This window comes from Chaetura pelagica, unplaced genomic scaffold, assembly GCF_000747805.2.
Source record: "Chaetura pelagica isolate M959 unplaced genomic scaffold, ChaPel_1.0 scaffold547, whole genome shotgun sequence".
NCBI classification, from domain to species: Eukaryota; Metazoa; Chordata; class Aves; order Apodiformes; family Apodidae; genus Chaetura; species Chaetura pelagica.
In genome coordinates, this window is record NW_009953806.1 from 434767 (window position 1) to 453563 (window position 18797).

The 18797-nt window shown below is 36.4% G+C and overlaps 1 protein-coding gene across 1 annotated transcript in view; it reads left to right on the forward strand.

Annotated features, from left to right (window-relative positions):
• Nucleotides 1-18797, forward strand: part of SLIT2 (slit homolog 2 (Drosophila)) — a 265523-nt gene that overhangs the window by 195028 nt on the left and 51698 nt on the right. The window contains exons 12-19 of the mRNA XM_010001251.1: nt 88-159; nt 665-736; nt 4397-4540; nt 4667-4830; nt 5586-5609; nt 9064-9214; nt 14750-14824; nt 17831-17974. Of these exons, the coding sequence (XP_009999553.1) occupies nt 88-159; nt 665-736; nt 4397-4540; nt 4667-4830; nt 5586-5609; nt 9064-9214; nt 14750-14824; nt 17831-17974 (846 nt within the window). The remainder of the gene's footprint in view (nt 1-87; nt 160-664; nt 737-4396; nt 4541-4666; nt 4831-5585; nt 5610-9063; nt 9215-14749; nt 14825-17830; nt 17975-18797) is intronic.

Below are 18797 nucleotides of genomic sequence, written 5' to 3' on the forward strand. Positions count from 1 at the left end.
CATGCCTAATTCTAATTACATATTATTTAAATATTTACTATTTTGAAAATAGATTGAATTAATTGAATCAAATTTAATTTATTTCAGTGACCTGAGCAATAACCAGATCTCTGAAGCAGCTCCAGATGCTTTCCAGGGCTTACGTTCACTCAATTCACTGTAGGTATCTGTTTAACATGTAAAAACAGAAATATTATTATAGTGAAATGATTTTAGTTTTCTGGCTCTCTGCAGAATTTTCATACAAATTCATGCAATTCTGAAAACTCTAATTTCAGGATGTTAGAGTGATAATGGAACATTGTATCACAGCTGGACACTAAAAATGTGTGGGGTTTATGGCAAAGAGTTGAACAAACTCAAACATTTCTTTTATTCCCCGGTTAGTTGGTCTTAGAAGCAACAGATCCGCTTACTGAGGTCACTTATTAAGGCTGTAAACAGTGAGGTGCTGATTCTGCTGAGAGCTCTTTGGGCAAGACGCCTTATAGCGAACTGTGTGATCCTGCTGCCTCGCACAACCACACCGATTTTGCAAGCATCAGGTTGCTGCAGTTAAATTTCCTTCAGGAAAATGGAAATTTATGTATTTATAAAGTAAATATCTCATAGTTTATATCTTTCATAATCATGGTTTTGTTTGCTTTATTATTCCCTGGTGCAGTGTCCTCTATGGCAATAAAATTACAGAACTCCCAAAGGGCCTATTTGAAGGACTCTTTTCTCTACAGTTACTGTGAGTATTTTTTAAATATTTGTTCTATTTTTGGGTAACTCAAAAGGGTAAACTTGATGAGAGATAAATGCCTGGAGAAGAACTGGCAGGATAGTAAAAACAAATTAAGTTAAAGCCAAAGGAGTCAAGACTGTTACGGGCCAGCTAGCCATTCATCCACAGATTTGATCATCTCTCAGTTAATGTCTCAACCTAAAATTATTAAAATTAAACTATCCTCTAGTGTATAATTTATAGGGAGGCAACTAGGAAAGCTAAGGCCTCCTCAGAGTTAAACCTTGCAAAGAGAGGCCAAGGACAATAGAAAGGTATTAATCAAATACATTGCATACAAAACTAACACTAGAGGCAATATAGCCCCACTGCTGACAGAGGATATAAAGAAGGCAGAGTTACTTAATGCCTTCTTTGTCTCTGTATTGCTGGAGAATGTCCTCAGGAGCCCCAGATGCCTGAGACCCCAGAGAAAGTCAGAATAAAGAAGTGTGCCTTGATTGATGAGGACTGGGTTAAGGCTCAGTTAAGCAATCTGGACATCTGTAAATCAACGGGTCTTGATGGGACGCACCCGCAGGTGCTGCGGGAGCTGGCGGAAGTCATTGCTAGGCCACTCCATCACCTTTGGTAAGTCGATGAAGAGATGCCTGAGGACTGGAGGAAAGCAGGTGCCACTCCAGTCTTCAAAAAGGGTAAGAAGGAGGACCGGGGTAACTATAGACTAGTAAGCCTCACCTCCATCCTCGGAAAGGTGATGGGACAGCTTATCCTTCGCACAGTCTCTAGGCATATCAAGGATAAGAGAGGCATTAGGAGCAGTCAGCATGGTTTTACCAAGGGGAAGTCATGTTTAACCAACCTGATAGCCTTTTATGAGAATGTAACCAGGTGGATAGATGGTGGTGGAGCAGTGGATGTGGTTTATCTTGATTTCAGTAAAGCATATGACACTGTCTCCCACAGCATCCTTGCAGCTAAACTGAGTAAGTGTGGTCTGGATGATTGGGTAGTGGGGTGGATTTTGAATTGGTTGAAGGAAGGAAGCCAGAGAGTTGTGGTCAATGGGACTGAGTCTAGTTGGAGGCCTGTATCTAGTGGAGTCCTTCAGGGGTTGCTACAGGGACCAGTGCTATTTAATACATTTATCAACAACCTGAATGAGGGAAAAGAGTGTACCCTCAGCAAGTGTCCTGATGACACTAAACTGGGAGGAGTGGCTGGCACACCTGAAGGCTGTGCTGCCATTCAGTGAGACCTGGACAGGCTGGAGAGTTGGGCGGGGAGAACTTTAACAAAATACAACAAGGACAAGTGTAGGGTCTTGCATCTGTACCAGTACAGGTTGGGGACTGTTCTGTTGGAGCGCAATGTAGGGCAAAGGGACCTAGGGGTCCTGGTGGACCGAAAGATGACCATGAGCCAGCAATGTGCCCTTTTGGCCAAGAAGGCTAGTGGCATCCTGAGATATATTGGAAGGGGTGTGGTTAGTACATTGAGAGAGGTACTCCTACCCTTCTACTCTGCCGTGGTGAGGCCACATCTGGAGTACTGTGTCCAGTTCTGGGCCCCTCAGTTCAAGGACAGGGAACTGCTTGATAGAGTCCAGGGCAGAGACACAAAGATGATTAAGAGAGTGGAACATCTCCCTTATGAGGAAAGACTGAGGGAGCTGGGTCTCTTTAGCTTGGAGGAGACTGAGGGGCAACCTCATCAATGTTTACAAATCTGTAAAGGGTGGGTGCCAGGAGGACAGAGCCAGGCTCTTCTCAGTGATGTCTAATGACAGGACAAGGGGCAACAGGTGCCAGCTGGAGCATAGGAGTTTCCATTTAAACATAAGGAAAACCTTTTTCATTGTGAGGGTGACAAAGCACTGGAACAGGCTGCCCAGAGAGGTTGTGGAGTCTCCTCTGGAGACATTCAAAACTCGCCTGGATATGTTCCTATGTTACCTGCTCTGGGTCATGCTGCTCTGGCAGGGGGGCTGGACTAGATGATCTTTCAGGGTCTCTTCCAACTCCTAACATTCTGTGATTCCGTGTGTCTATGAAGTACGGTACAATACTGTCTTGTCCTGTAAACAGCAAACAACATGTATAAAGTTGTGTGGGAACCACAGAAGGTGTATTTGTGTATTTTATATAAAAAAAATACGTAGTGGAAATGCTATATAATGGTATTTCTGGTTGTACCCATGGAAGAACAGAGTTGCAGTCACTGGTGACTTTTAATATTTTCTGACACTCTTCGCTGTACAGTTCTTTGAGTCTGAAGTGCAGCTGCTACTTTGTTTAACACTTTGGCAGTTTCCATGTGTAATCTCTTAAAACATTTCTATTTAACACTGGGAATAAATACGAATGTCATGGTGATATGTTTATAAAATATTGTCAAAATTTAGTAGAAGAGGCTGTGCACTAGTTGTACTGTTAAAGAAATTTGTGAAATAGGCCTTAAAACAATGTGGTGTTTTTGGAAGAAATTAGCCTAGAATAACTGGCTTGTTGATTTAAAGCGTCTTCTTAAAGAATGTTAAACTTCTTCCCACTTGATTAGAAGTACTTAATGTCTAGAGTTCACACTGTAGTGATTGGCAAAATGTGTATGATTAACAGCTCACTGAAAGTGGCAAAATATAAAGCAAATGGAAAGAAAATGCACATTCTGGCACCACCTAGAGGTTTGCTTTTTTCATTTTTTTAGTCACAAACTACTGTAGTAGTTCAGTGTTCTGCATTCGTGTTTTCCTTTGAAGAGATTTTAGAATTTCAGTTGCAGAAACATATTGTGGATTTGTAAAAACAAACAAACCACACAACAAAAAAAACACCAAGAATCATCTCTGATCTTTTTTTTCTGTATTAAAAAAATATACATAACTTGATATACTTTGCATAGACAATATGTTCCAGTCTCTAAATTTCTTCTGTGGTGAAACTGTTTATCAGAGCATTGGTTTTCAAATCCACTACTCCATTCCATTTTTGGCTTGATATGGGGAAAAAAAAAAAATTATTATAAAAATGCATCCAGTTGAATGACCTTTTTTTTTTTCCCCCTTTTCAAAAACATGAAGGAGTTGGTTCATATTGGCTTGTTTGTTTTAACTTTAGAAGTCTGGGAGGTACAGGGAAAAAAAGGTTCCCTTTGAAGATAGAAAGGAAAAAGGATCCAAGACAGATTTGGATATATTCCATGCCACCAGTTTTTACTACAACTCTGTTAATGTGGCAGCATGCTGATTAGTAACATATAATTAAAAGTGCCACTGCACATCTCTTCTAGCTAATGAACACACTGTTCAGTTCCTTTTTTGTTTGTTTATTTATTTGGCAAAATAAACTCATTTTCCTCACAGATACTTGATTTTTTAAGCTTGTTTCTTTGCACAGACAAATACCACACACACACACCTTCTACCAGTACATTTCTTCTACAAGGAAGAAATGCAATTTTAGCTAAACATTTCAACTCCAAAGTGTAAATATTTAGGAATAATTTTAAAGCATCTAAATAAGATATTTCAATTCACTGAAATCCTCTATGTCACTGTCAATTCATATTTGTTACCATATTTGTTGTTCTGATTGCAAATAGGCAAAAAGAATTAAAACCACTGGAACTGCAATGACACTGAGCAAATTATTTCAATTTTATAAACAGATTACTGAATGCTAACAAGATCAATTGCCTGCGAGTTGATGCTTTTCAAGATCTGCACAACTTGAATCTTCTTTCTTTGTATGACAACAAGCTTCAGACCATTGCAAAAGGCACCTTCTCACCCCTACGTGCAATCCAGACCTTGTATGTATGCTTGTTTATGGTTGTCTTTAGTATGACTTCATATTCTACAGTGTACTAAAAATACCAGCAACTGCTGAGACCAAAAGGAAATAATATGTGAAATTATAATTTTTTTCTTCATGAAAGGCATTTGGCTCAGAACCCATTTATCTGTGACTGCCATCTGAAGTGGCTGGCGGATTATCTTCATACAAACCCCATAGAGACCAGTGGTGCCCGTTGCACCAGCCCCCGCCGTCTGGCGAACAAAAGGATCGGCCAGATCAAAAGCAAGAAATTCCGCTGCTCAGGTAATTTTCTTAGTTCAGCTGCTGGTTTTCTTTTATTGGCAAAAAAAAACAGTGGTTATAGAAGTTCTAATGAAGGCAGCTGACTCTCTATGGATTTATTAAGCATTGCAGAATCGCTTTTAGTTCTTTGACTGAAGTGGGGAAATCATGGAAGTCACAGACTGTTGGATCATGGAACATTACTGTTGTTAACACATTTGGCACTATTTCTGAGTAGCATTAAATCTAACAAAAGAAATGCAATATGTAATGCTTCAGAATAAAATGCTAAAGTTATCCACTACAAGTATCACCAACATAAATCATTTTGTAAAATTTCTACAAGGCTCTGGAGTATGTGAAAGATGTAAAACTTTCTAGCTAAATATGGAAACATGACATACTCGTTTTATACAGGGAGCTGACATCATACTGAAATTTACTGTTTTCTCTTTCTAATCTTACTCCATTTCCTACTTACATTTCTCTAAATCCTAACTTTTGTCATATGGTATCCAGCTGTTCCAGGTGCATTTCACATTCTACAAGTTATTCAGTCTCAAGTGCAAATACCAGATGAGAACTGTTAGTTATACATGTTCCGGATACGTTTATGACTATTCACACTTTGTTGTTTATCAGCTCTCGCAAATACACATTTTTCCACTTATTTATCTGTAGTTAACTGTAGTCCATACTTAATCTAAAAAAACTCATTCTTTGCTTGCTGACATTCAGGTGCATCTTCTATTTTTTTTTTTTTTCTCTTTATTTAGCTAAAGAACAGTATTTCATTCCAGGTAGGTTTGGCTCTGCAGTAAGATTGACTAACTGCAGATGCTCTCTCCCTTCCCCTGAAAAAGCAAAGTTTGTTATAGCTTTTAGGAAACTGCTGCATGTGTATTAACATTAGTCAATACTTGTATCTAGACATAGTTTTCCTTTGTAGATTACTAGTAGTGCTGTTTTCTGAAATAAGAGCTTAGCATGCAGCTCCATTTACTTTTTTTTGTCTCACGAATTTGTGCACAACCTACCAAAATTAAACCTCTACTGAAATTATTTAGAAGGTTGCACCTGCTAGTTCATATTTCATTTGACACCTTTACTTACCTTTAACCTTGTCTTTCTGCCACTACTGTTTTTAAAATGTAGCTCCTGAGCTACTTTTAAACACAGGAAACCATACTACCATCAAAGAGCTAGTACAACTTCAAACTAATTAGCCTTTTAGAAATGAATATTTTCTTGCCTTGCTTTCATACTCTACACTGGCAATAGCTATTGCTTGCTCACCCTCCTTATGTATATGAAATCACAGTGGAATGCTTGGAAAAGAAACCTGATATTCTTCATTAAAGGCATTCTGTGGTCACACGCATCTAATGAATCAGAAATGGTTTCCATTAAAGAAAATATGACATTAAAGTTGGGATGAAACAGCAATTTACACACTACTTTAAGCTACAATAAGTCTATTATATTTTCACTAAATATTTACTGATGTTGGCCCTAGCTCTTTGAAATATGTTTCTTTATTTTACCTTGCTTGTCAGGTGTGTGCATTGATTTCTTAACAGAAATAAACAATGAGGCACTTGCATTATGTTCCTAACAGATTATAAATGATTGATTGACAAAATAAGCAAGGGAATAAGGAATCTATTAATGAATTACAGTATGTTATTTGCAAGCAGGGTTTTCTACCATAGTTTAGTATTTAGAAAAATATCTGCAATAACTGATTATGACACCAGTGCGCTTGTTCTTTCAAGTACTACAGGTATATTGTCATTCTGCAGTGTTTGAAGTACTGATTTATTGATTGGTCTTAGTCTTTGTCTTTTAAGCTGCTATGTTTAACAGCCCTTCTTCTAATGCTGTGTGATGTATCACTTAAATTTGCAGCAATCATGTGAAGTCCTTCATGCCCTCCTACTAATGTATTGGTTTGATATGAAGAAAAGACAAAATGAAATACAAAATAAGGCAGCAATTCATCAGCATTGGCAGCCGCGAAAATGTGTTTTAAAGGAGCATAAAACAGAGGGAGATTCAATTTCTCAAACCTGTAGTACCACACAGTTTCTTAATGAGTACAACAGCTGCTTTCCTGCCACAGAGTGACTTCTACTCAACCTTGCCAGCACAACTTTTGCTCTGAGTTAGAAGTGTGTTCTTGCCAGCAAATGTCTTCACAGCCTGTTTATAATATGGCCACACACACAGTTTAGATTTGTTTATATACCCTTTTAAAAATACTATTCCTGGGGTGGGGGGGGCAGCGGGAAATCAAAAAGTGCCACAGATTTGTTTCTTGAAATGCAGCTTCTATGCTTCCTGTCAGGTTATCAGGGAGATGCTGCATGAAAGTCTTTAATTTTTGACGAATTTGTCCCTGAATATTTTAGTTGTTTACTTTGAACTGCTAACACAGATTTACTCTGAATGCAGGAGGAAAAAAAATGTATTTGTAATCTTGCTTATAGAGTATTAAAAGGGCTAAAAACACTGCTTTACACTTCAGTAAGCACTGGAAAAATGTTTTCTTTTAAAATGTAAATAATTTTTGTTTAAATATCTCATTGGAAGATTGTCCTCTGCAGGCTCTGGGAAGTCTTAGTAGACTTTCATTATAGTAATTTGGAAGACTAAAGGTTATCCCATCATTAATTTGAAAAAATACTGTATGTGTGCAGCTCATAGGGATATTCCATATAGTTATAACATGTGTTACTTAGACATTTACGAACATTAAATAACATAATATGTGAGGAATGTTGAGTATTTTTTTTTCCTTCTCCGAGGAATCTGTTTCTCCTCTATTTCTTTTGATTTACTAAGGTTTTAAGTGGCATAGCATGTATTTGTTCAAAGGAGCAGCTTTAAAGAGTACATTCTGAATAATGAAGAATAGTGCATCAGAGACATTATTATCATGTTTGAAATCTGTAATTAATACCAAACTTTTCTTCATTTTAATGCCACTTAAAATTAATTGTTCTTTGTCTTTGCTGAAGACATTACCTCTTAGCAACATCTTCTAATCAAACTAAAGTTGAATAGAGAACATGAGAGCTTAGTTCATGTTTTTGTCTTAATTGGGATTACTCTGTCTTTTTTTTCTTCTTGGCTATCTTTACTTTTGCAGGAGTTCACCATTTTGGCTGTAAGTAATGTTCAGTGTCTGAGCTTAATCACACTGTACTTCCCAGCCCCGATGCACCTTCTACTAGTCTCAGTCTTTTCACCTTTGTCCAAGAAGAACCCACAGGTCCCTTCAGCTTCTCCTTGTTTTCTTTGTCACCCACCCTCAATTCCTTACTGGATGTTTTCTCCTGATATGTTTAGGACATTTTCTTTGGCTGCCTCTGGGAAATGGTGGAGGAAACTTTCAATGTGGTTAATATTTTTTTACTTTTTGTTTAATCTGTGACAGTAATACTGTCACTGTGGCACTGGACATTCAGTAATATGAATGCCATGTCATGTAAGCAAGTCTTAAACTTCAAATGCTTCCGTAACTTACATCTACTCCTTCCTCTTTTCCCTTGCTCTTATCCTTGGCCTAATGGATGCAGTTCTGATAATGTAGCGAGATTTTCTGTTGTGCTTGATCTAACCATGTGGTTGTGAGGTATGAGTAAAACATGGTTCTGTCAAGCACCATGGAACGTCACGCAGCTTTCTACAGCATGGCAAGCTGCTGAGGCTTAAGTCAGGATCACACATTTTTTAAATTAAAGCTGAAAACAGGGCTTTCAATCTTATGTGTTTGAGATGATACGGAGTATCAGGACTATTAAAAAAAAATCACGGAGGTTAATGAAGTCCAGTCAACAATACAAATTTGTAACAAGAGAAAGAGAAAAGGTGGCATTCGGGATCTATTTAGTCTTGTTACAGAGAAAGAAAATAAATTCTAAAAGAATCCGTGGCATTTATGTGATTAGCTATAAACAAGACTAGATTGGCTGACAACATAATCAGCAGAAAGTACAGCTGTGAAAAGCTCAAGTTAATGTTATCCTGTTATGTTAAGTTGGTCACAGTTTCTTTTTCCAGCATATCTTAAGCCCCTATATTTAACCCTCTTGAAGCCCTTGTGTCTGTTCAGTATCACAAAGTTTATCATACATTTCCCAAGTTGCCCACACGTTATCTGCATTGCAGACATCTTTTCAACCTTGCACAAGAGGCAAATCTTGTATTTCATTGACTCAGTATCTGTATTTTGACTTGACTCTTCTACAGGCACTGAAGATTACAGATCCAAATTAAGTGGAGACTGCTTTGCAGATTTGGCTTGCCCTGAGAAATGTCGCTGTGAAGGGACCACAGTGGACTGCTCCAATCAGAAACTCAACAAAATTCCTGATCACATCCCTCAGTACACAGCAGAGTTGTAAGTTGAACCCATAATAAAGGATTCTTTTTATAGAAAAACTAATGTCAAATACCAAACATAAACCCACAGCCTTAGTTTTTTGAGAAAAAAATAATATATATGTAACCTCTGTGGTACACTTCAAAGGAATCGATATTAATTAAAAATATGCATAATTTCAGTTTACATTTTCATGTCACTTTAAAAACATATTATAAGTAAATAAGGTAACTATTCTGTGCTTCTAGTTGTCTAGTACATGAGCTACCCACTTGGATTTGTTTGAAAGATAGTGGGGCTTATTTTGCTTTTTATTTTAACTACCAGAGCCATTAGGATATCCAGTAACCAGTGGTCTGTCTTAAGAAGTGCAACCTAGATGTTTAACAGGACAGAGCTGATTCTAATACAAAACACACATTATATGTGTCAGGAGGGAGACTAGAGGAAGATAAAGCAGACAAACAGGACAGAGTTGGGTTAAAACAATGAGATAATGATACAATGAACAGACACAAACAGAAAACAAGTCAGATTATTACTTGCTTAATAAGTGCCATATAGGAATGATTTGTGGGCATTACAACTGAAGTGGTCTTCAAGGAGGGATTGAAAGATAAAATTAAGACAACTTTACCAGGTTTTCCCATGTGCAAAGCATAGTATGAAAGGAAATGCAGAAGTGCTTGAAGGATCAGCAGAAAATCAAGAGATGAAAGTTGCCATAATTGGCAGTGCAAAGGCAAGAGGAAATAAATGGTTTTTGGAGGAGATTTAGTGTAAAGAACAGGGCAGAATTTTGAGGGGCAAGAGAGAGGGACTTCGACTTGACATAGTAAAGTGGGGACAGAGGTGCAGAGGTGGGAGTGCTGTAATCATGTTGGGACCCACAGGAGTGAGACGAGCAACAGTCTGGCACATGTCTCAAAAGATCAGTCTGCAGTTGGCATCAAAGGCAGTACAAATAGTACAGCAGTGAAGGTATGAATTAATGAGACCATGGTTAAAGATTTGGAATATCTGGACAGAAATAGGAACTTGAAACAGAAATGTTGTGTAAATAGAGGTGGACATTTTTGTCTGTCTCTGAGCTGGGAGAACAAGTTGAACTTAGTAATGTTTTAATTATAAATCTAGATGTTGATTCTAGTTGTGCCCAAAATGATGGCAAATTAAATTGCAGAAGTTGTATGTGTGGGAAAAATACAGCTCACCTTTTGCCATGTTCACATGTTGATTTACTGTTCATAAAATAGTACCAGAGAAGAACAAATTGATACACAGTCGTAAGGAGATAGATTTCAGTGGAGAAATACATGTTTTATTTTATTTTTTCGTACAGCATTTGCTAGGGATATAATATAGAGGGTAAAGAACCAAATAGAAGGGAAAAAGAAAGTAGATTCTAGTGTGGAGGAAGGAACACAAGAAGACAGAAAATGCTCATCAAATATATATAATGTTACACTATAGTATTTTGAAATAAAATCACTTGCATAAAAAATGGATGGAATGGGTAGCAGGTTAAAGTGTAGGAGAAGATAATAAAGGTAATGGTTGTAAAAATCGTAGTTACTGCAGCAAGAGATGAGAAATGGAGTTGTTGAAGGAGCAGGCATGCATTGTCTTGGTTCATAGCAGGATTCATGTTTATTTCTCTCTGATCTAAAGAAATAATCTTAATTTAGTATTTTAATTGTTGATCTTCGTATTAATTTTTTTGCATGTGGAAGATAAACTGTCAAGTGTTTTCTTTCTATAATTATGATTAATATATTAAATTCAGAAGAAACAACTACATTATTGAGCATCATCTGCTGTGTATCCTAAACTCTCAAATTTCAGTCAAAAAAAAATTGTTTGAGATAATTCATGTTTGGTTACAGCACTTCTTTCAGAAAACATCCAGTCTTGTTTTAAGGTATCAGTGCGTTAAAAATCCACTATTTTCCTTAGTGTTAACAAAAGTTAATTATTTCCCTTCTGTTAAAATCTTTTAAAATGGGAAGTTTAACTTCAAGATGAGTCTACGTCTCCTCAGTTTCCATCACTGCTTCTTTTCTATTTTTTGCCATTAAAGAGCCCATTTCTATCCAGCACTTTATCCCGCAAGGTGGTCTTAAAGTGTAACAAATCACTATTAAGCCTTCTTGATAAGCTGTACAGATTTTTCTTCAGTTCCTTTTTATGTAAGAAAAAGTTCAGCAGCTTTACAAGTATTCTTGAGTGGATAGAGGAATCATTTTTGCATTTTTTTACTGCCTCTACAAATCCAGTTGCTCCAGCTACATACACTTTTCTGGTATTTGCCTCACTGTTGCAAAACCTTCAGCTTTTTTCTTATATCATAGAATCATAGAATGGTTAAGGTTGGAAGGGAGCTTAAAGATCATCAGGTTCCGACCTCCCTGCTGTGAGCGGGGACAGCTCACACTAGGCCAGCTTTCACAAAGCCTGGCCTTGAATACCTCCAAGGAGGGGGCTTCAACAACCCCCCTGGGCAACTTATTCCAGTGCCTTCCTACCCTCATGGTGAAGAATTTCTTCCTGATGTCTAACCTAAATCTAACCTCTTTCAGTTTAAAACCATTACCCCTTGTCCTGTCACTGCCATCCCTGGTGAAAAGCCCCTCCCCATCTTTCCTGTAGGCCCCCTTCAGGTACTGGAAAGTTGTTCCCTCCTATTATTCTTGGTCTTCAGTGCCCTGCCTTTGTTACTCCTCTTGGGACTTCCCAGTCTAGTTCTAGGGCCACTCTGTACGTAGACTTCCAGGAAGGTTCAGCTGTTGCACCAAAATTTGCAAATATCTTAACCCATTGTGTTAATAAAATGGGAAAAAACATTACATTTTTTATATATATAAAAAAAATTTGGACTCATCATCAAATGCTTCTTTGTTTACTTTTTTGTTTTGCAAATGAAATTTCTTTGTATAAACCAGATACAAATATTTTTAAGATCATCATCATGACCCAGTGAATAACAGGTAATAACTGTCATTATTGCCTTTACCAAAGACCAGTGGGCTCCAAAAATAATTATGTTAAGATCCAAAAGGAAGATACCACCATATCTGTTAGTTTTCAAGTCTTCTCTAGTAATTTTTATTCCTATAGGTCTGGTATAACTTACCATGATAATAGAATGAAAACTTCTTGCAGAGCATTTAAGAGTTCCAGATCTAAAGGTAGCAATCTCCAGGTATAGAAGTGTCATGTGATTCATGTGGTCATTCCTCTAGCCACAGCCCATAATTTGTAACTCTTGATGTCCCTTTATTTGTAGATATACCATCAGTGATGGTGCATGAATTGTGGTAACACCGTATACACGAAGTTAGAGAGGAAATACGATCTGTGCTCCAGTTTTAACCAAACACAATACAGTAGTTCAACCCATGCTTCTTTTCTATCACAGAGAAGTATGCAGAAACTTCTCAAACAAAGAGTATCTCCAAAACACATGGAAAATTCTTTACATTGTTCTTTAATACCAATACTTGACTAAGACTAGTTTTTACGTATGACATTAGGTAGGACTAATCACTACCACAAATACAAGACTGAGGAATAACCAGCAAGTAGATCAAGAGAAAAGGCTATGGTAATGTTACTGTATTAAAGATGGAGTGCCATTGGGCACTGCTACAAATTTCATTTTAGAATGATGTAGATGAGTGTAGTATGTAAGTTACATGAAAGATCTTTTTTTACCATCTGTAACAATAAAATACCAACTGGAATACTATGACAATGCATTTTTCACGATCACTTGGGAAAATAAAGCCAGGGAGAACAAGGATCATCTAGAAAAGAACACTTCTGAGAAAAAATTTAAAAGATTAGATGCATTTGTGTGAAGGAAATCTGAAGGAGGGACAAATTATTTTTAATATTTGAGAGGTTGTTGGGTGGAGGAAAGGATGAAATTGTCTTTTTCAGTGACAATAGAAGTGTTTGCAATAGAGCACAGCAAAGAACTATTATTAGAACCACTAAAGGTTTTCAAAGCCAAGATATGCTTTGTGCAACCCGGTCTACTGGGAGGTGTCCCTGCTTATAGGAGGGAGGTTAGAACCTGATGATCTTTAAGGTCCCTTCCAATCTTAACCATTCTGTGATTCTGCTAGATGATATAGCACTTCAAATGTACTTGAAACATCAGCATTCATAGAATGCTCGGTGCTTCCATTGTTGATGGACAGGGAGCAAAAGACTGTTTACAGTGATTATGCATCTTTGTTAATAGACAACAGTGAAAAAATCTTTTTATAAGATCCCACTAAAATTCACATGAAGTCAACAAGCTGATTTTCAGAAGTGGTATTGTCTTTTGAAATTCGTGTCCCTTGTGTTTCTGTGTGCTATACAGATGTTCCACATATATCCAAAAAACTCTTCCTGTCTTCTCTCAGTTTAGTTCTGTGCTGCAAGTATTGTACAGCCATCCCTTCAGATTTACAACCTTAATTTCCCTTCTGGCTGTCATTGAGAATAAGCAGGAAGGAAGGATGAATGAGCAGCTTTCTTTTATTTTCTAGGGGTTTTTTTAATCTTGTCCTGCAATAAGGCCATTCTGAAAAATATTCTGAGATTAGATTTATGCTGAATTTCATTTAACAGTGATCTTGTCAGTCATCTGTTTTCCTTCCTACTTAAGATCTCTAAATAAAAGCTGGACAGACTCACTTCCTTAATAAGATTACACCATTAAAGATATAAAGAATCTAAGACTCATAACTTCCCTTTTCTTTTCAAGAGGGGAAATAAGGAATAGTGGGTCAGTTCTGGTATTTTTTGAAATATAAATGGTCCCCTAACCTAGCAGCTGCCAAAGGTATACTATGCTGAAACAGTCTTGATACCTGGGCAGGCAAGATCAGTATCTAGCCAGTGTTTGTTGTTCATTGTATATCTTCTTGTAGTCTTACAAAGCAGCATTAATCCTTTCTTACGCAATATGTGTTTGTTAGGTATGGTGGTGTGAAAATAAGCTACGGTCACGTAAGCGTTTGTAAATTCTTGGGAAGACCTGTGCTGTGTGTTTCAGTCCCTATTCATAAAAAGCATTGAGCATAAAGTAATTATTTCATTCTTGTAAATAGTGTTCTGTGAGCACCTCCAGATGTCTGGCAGATGCCACCTGATAGCCTTTAAGAACAGTAAACTAATCTTCAGTGGTTAATATGTACTTCTTAAAGATTTTTACTTACAAGTTGCCATGGAATCCTTCCTCAGTCACATTTTTGTTTTTCTTCCCTTAGAAGAAAAATCATAAACATCTTACTAGATTTCTCAGCAGCTTTAGTTGCATGATATTTTGTGATTTGGTTTTGATTCTATACATCTTATATATACCTAAGTTTAACTAATGAGAATGTTCATTCACTGGAATTTCCAGAATTAAAAATGTCAGTATTTCCGGAGTTGTTCTTCAGCTACCAGTTGAATACCAGTTACTCAGTTAATCCAGTCTAAAAAGCTTATTTAGTGTGGAACATTCTTTACCAATGCCTGAATATTTTTCTGTGATATTGTTTTCATTTCTTGCAGGCGATTAAATAATAATGAATTTTCAGTCCTGGAAGCTACTGGAATCTTTAAGAAACTTCCTCAGCTGCGTAAAATGTAAGTAAAATGTAAGCAACTTCAGTGACTTTGTCTATTCAGATAGCACATTAGCTCCTGGCTGTGTTTCTCCACCATTATCAATTCTTCTATATAAAATATCCAGTATATTCTAATAAAAAATCAAGGATGGGTTTAAATTAATTGATAAGATTTTGCAGCTTTTCCCTCTGGGACTCATCACTGCCAGTAACACCTTCTACCGGTGTGTAGCTCCAGGACCCTCACTGCAGTGTCCAGCCACCAGGTCTGTTGCACAGCCACAGCAGGGAGCTCACTGTACAAGTTGCTCAAAAAAGGTTCCAATAATCTTTCGTAACCTCCTGTACTTCTCCCTAACCAGGCAATTTTGCCTCTTATAGCACATTCAAGGTGTGCCTTTGATTCTATGTTCATTAAATGATCACTAGATGAGGGGTATATCAAAATTAAATGATAGAGAAAAAAATTGTTAACTGCTCCATGTATGTCCGTGTTCGCAGTTCACGTCCTAAAAGGAGTTTGTAATCTTACCAGTTGCAGATGTTATTAAAAGTAAATCTATGCAAAGCTTTTATTTTGCTTACATAGAAGACGTATTTAAGGGTAGATAATCTAGTTAGACTTAGTGACCCTGTGCTCAATCTTTTCAGGATTAAATCCAAACATAAATAGTAAGTGAAAAAAAATGCAAGTTAAAATAGATCAGATTAATGAAAATTATGCACTGCTTTTGAAATGTAGTCACCAATTTACTATGATTTTTAAAAGTTTGCCACATAAATAGTGACCAAAATCTTAAGGGAAGCAATAGTATTACTTAAACTATTGTTGGCCTTATCCAGAATCTTGCTGCCAGCTGTAATGACCACAATTATTTAAATACTTATTACTAATTTTTTTAGTAAGTAGACTAATTATTGAAAACAAAAAAAAGGACACACAACTTTACTTTTTACTTATCCACTTGACTACACCTTGCCACTTCAGATTGGTCTAAAATACTTACAAAAAGAATGTAGGAATGCTGGCACAACAGTGTTCTGGTACTGTTCAGTAGATACCCAGTTTTCTTAATTCCTCAAGGATCTCAGATTAGCACCTTGCAGCTACAAAGTGCCCTTAAAATAACAGTAATACTTAATGTGGCATACATACACATGAACACACGTATGGCAGTTCATATTGAAGAAAAACAGGGAAAAGGGGAAATATACTGGCAGCAACTACATACTTTTTCAGTCTATAAAGGTAGCTTAGTAAACATTTCATGTCATCTAAAACTAGTTTGCTGTTTTTTAGTTGAGCAGGTTTTCAATACAAAAGAAAGAGAAGGAAGAATATTAAATCAGTCTCAGTGTATTTGTCTGCTGGAACTCCCAAGAGCTTTGAAATGTGGATAATTGAGGAGGATTGCAATTAAGAAACTGTGAATGAAAATATAACATTTTTTATAATAGTGCTCTTTAGTTTCCTAATATAGTTACCAGTTGTTACAAATTCTTCAATTTAGAGAATACAGTGACTGGTTAAGCATGACTGAAAAGCAATGAGGTAGTGATGTTGCAGACACCAAAACAAGTGAATTCTGTATTTTTGTGGAGCTTATATTTCTTTTGAAGGTTCAAATAGGTGCAAAGATCCTTCTACACATATGAATTGGAAATATTGGGCCCTAAATTTTTAATTGATTTGATGATCCATCAGTAATAAAGCACATTTTTGCACTGCATCATTAATTAGCTACACAACATGTAATCCTTGAAATATCCCTGTGAAGTGGTTGAAGTAGTATCCATGTTACACCTGGAACAAATAAGATTTTAGGAAAGTAAGGGCTTTACACAGATAAGCCAGCTGAAATTAGTTTCTTGCTTCCAGTCTTGTGCAGCAAGTCTCCTTTCAAGAGGCTGACTAGATGAAAGTAATGATTGTATCCTTCATTACAAGCGAGGTGTATGTCAAATTAAAGCTAGACTAGAGATGAGTAGATTAAGCCACAACTCTTTGTTTTCTATGTCTTAGATAATGGCACCAGTTCATTCTGGCAAGTGTATGAATTTTTTTTCTGACAGTGTCTTTCTTGATTTGAACAATTAAAATGCTGTTCTAGAAGTTACTTTTTTTTTTTTTTTCCAAAACCATTAATTCCATAAAATAAAAAGGTTTCAGTTACAATTAATTATATATTATCTCAGAGTATTTCTAAGAGCTTTTTGAACATCACTAGTAGAATTTTAGCATGTAGAGATGTACTTCCGTAATGTGTATATTTATATGAAACAAAGAAACCAAAAGAAGTCAAGAAAATATGAAAAATCTTTAAGAAAATGTATGCTTGTATATATATATATATAGTACAGATACTAACCATTTGGGATGTAATTTCCATATTTCAACTAAAATCTATAAACACTAAATATTTTGGCAGTATTTTAGGTAATTTTCCCACATTTTTATATGTTTTGCTTGCAAATTGCAGATAAATGAACTGCCTTGCTTACGAACACTCCTTTTTAACTAATGTCATAAATGATTAACATCTTGTTTACAGTTTACATTCACACATTTCATTTCCATATGTTGCTGTTTATACTGTTTCCTTACATTTGCGTCTACAGAGATGAAATAAAGAAATTGGAGTGGTTAGTTATGCTGGTACACGTACACTTATCATGTTGTTATTAATTCATCTAATAATGCTACCAAGACTGGATACATGAAAAAAAAAAATACAATACAGTCACTGACAAGATTCAAAATTATTAAAATATGATCTTGTATAGCAGGAGCACGAACTGCATAATTGTCATTATGATAAAGCATCGTCCAAGGATTGCTTTAAAAATATTGTTTTATATAGGAAGTAGAGCATTATATTTTGCTTTAAAAAAACAACACAACCTTCCTTCCTGCCTTCCTGCCTGCCTGCCTGCCTTCCTGCCTTCCTTCTCTCCCTCCCTCCCTCCCTCCCTCCTCCCTTCCTCCTCCCTTCCTTCCCTCCCTTTCTTTCTTCCTGTGTCACAGAAACCTGAGCAATAACAAGATTACTGATATTGAAGAGGGAGCATTTGATGGAGCCTCTGGTGTGAACGAACTCTTGCTCACTAGCAACCGCTTGGAGAGTGTTCGACACAAAATGTTCAAAGGACTAGAAAGTCTTAAAACACTGTAAGTATAATGATTCGGGTATTCTAGTGCTTTCTTTCTGCCAGGTATTTTTAAAAATAATACTCTCTCTGACCTAAAAACTTTATTTTTGGAGGATTAGGTATAGATTATTCAAGCATATCCTACCATTTGTTCCTATTTTACAAAAATTTATCATACATTATATGATTTCATTATTTATATAATGTAGCTGAAATTTTTCGTTGTGGTTACTTGACTACAGAAATTAGGATTCCTTTAAAATTATTTAGCAGCTGAGAATGGGTAAACATCCAACTGCAGAAATGCGAGTAATCATCTGCTTTAAAGTATCAGAATCTTTCATGGAAATTACACACTTTATGTAATGGAGTCTGATTCAATTCAGCTCAACCGTTTCTTGGAATTTAGCTAGAGAAAAAAATTATTCTGGTGGATATTGAAATGTGGGAAATTATTCTCTTCTAAGTAATTTTAATGTCATTTCAACAGTGAAGGGAAAAGTAAAAGCACCATAGCTTGAACTCATTTCAGTCTTTCCATTAAAAGGCAGTTTAGCTCTTTCTACTAAAAAAAAAAGTTTGTGCAGTCCACAGCTTCTTGGCCTGACTTGGCAGAGCCAAGATTAAATGGTCTTTAGGGCTCCAGCTGTCCATAGACATCAGGCCTATTGTTTCTAGCTTTGCATTCTAAGATGCTAAAGTTGTTAAAGGCAGCTACTCTTAGACGAGAGCATGGAGAAAAAAATACAAATTTATAGATGGAGAGATAAGAAAACAGCAAAGCTCACATTTCACAGAAATAGAAGAGATTTTAGAGTAGGTGTTTCTTGCTTAATATTCTT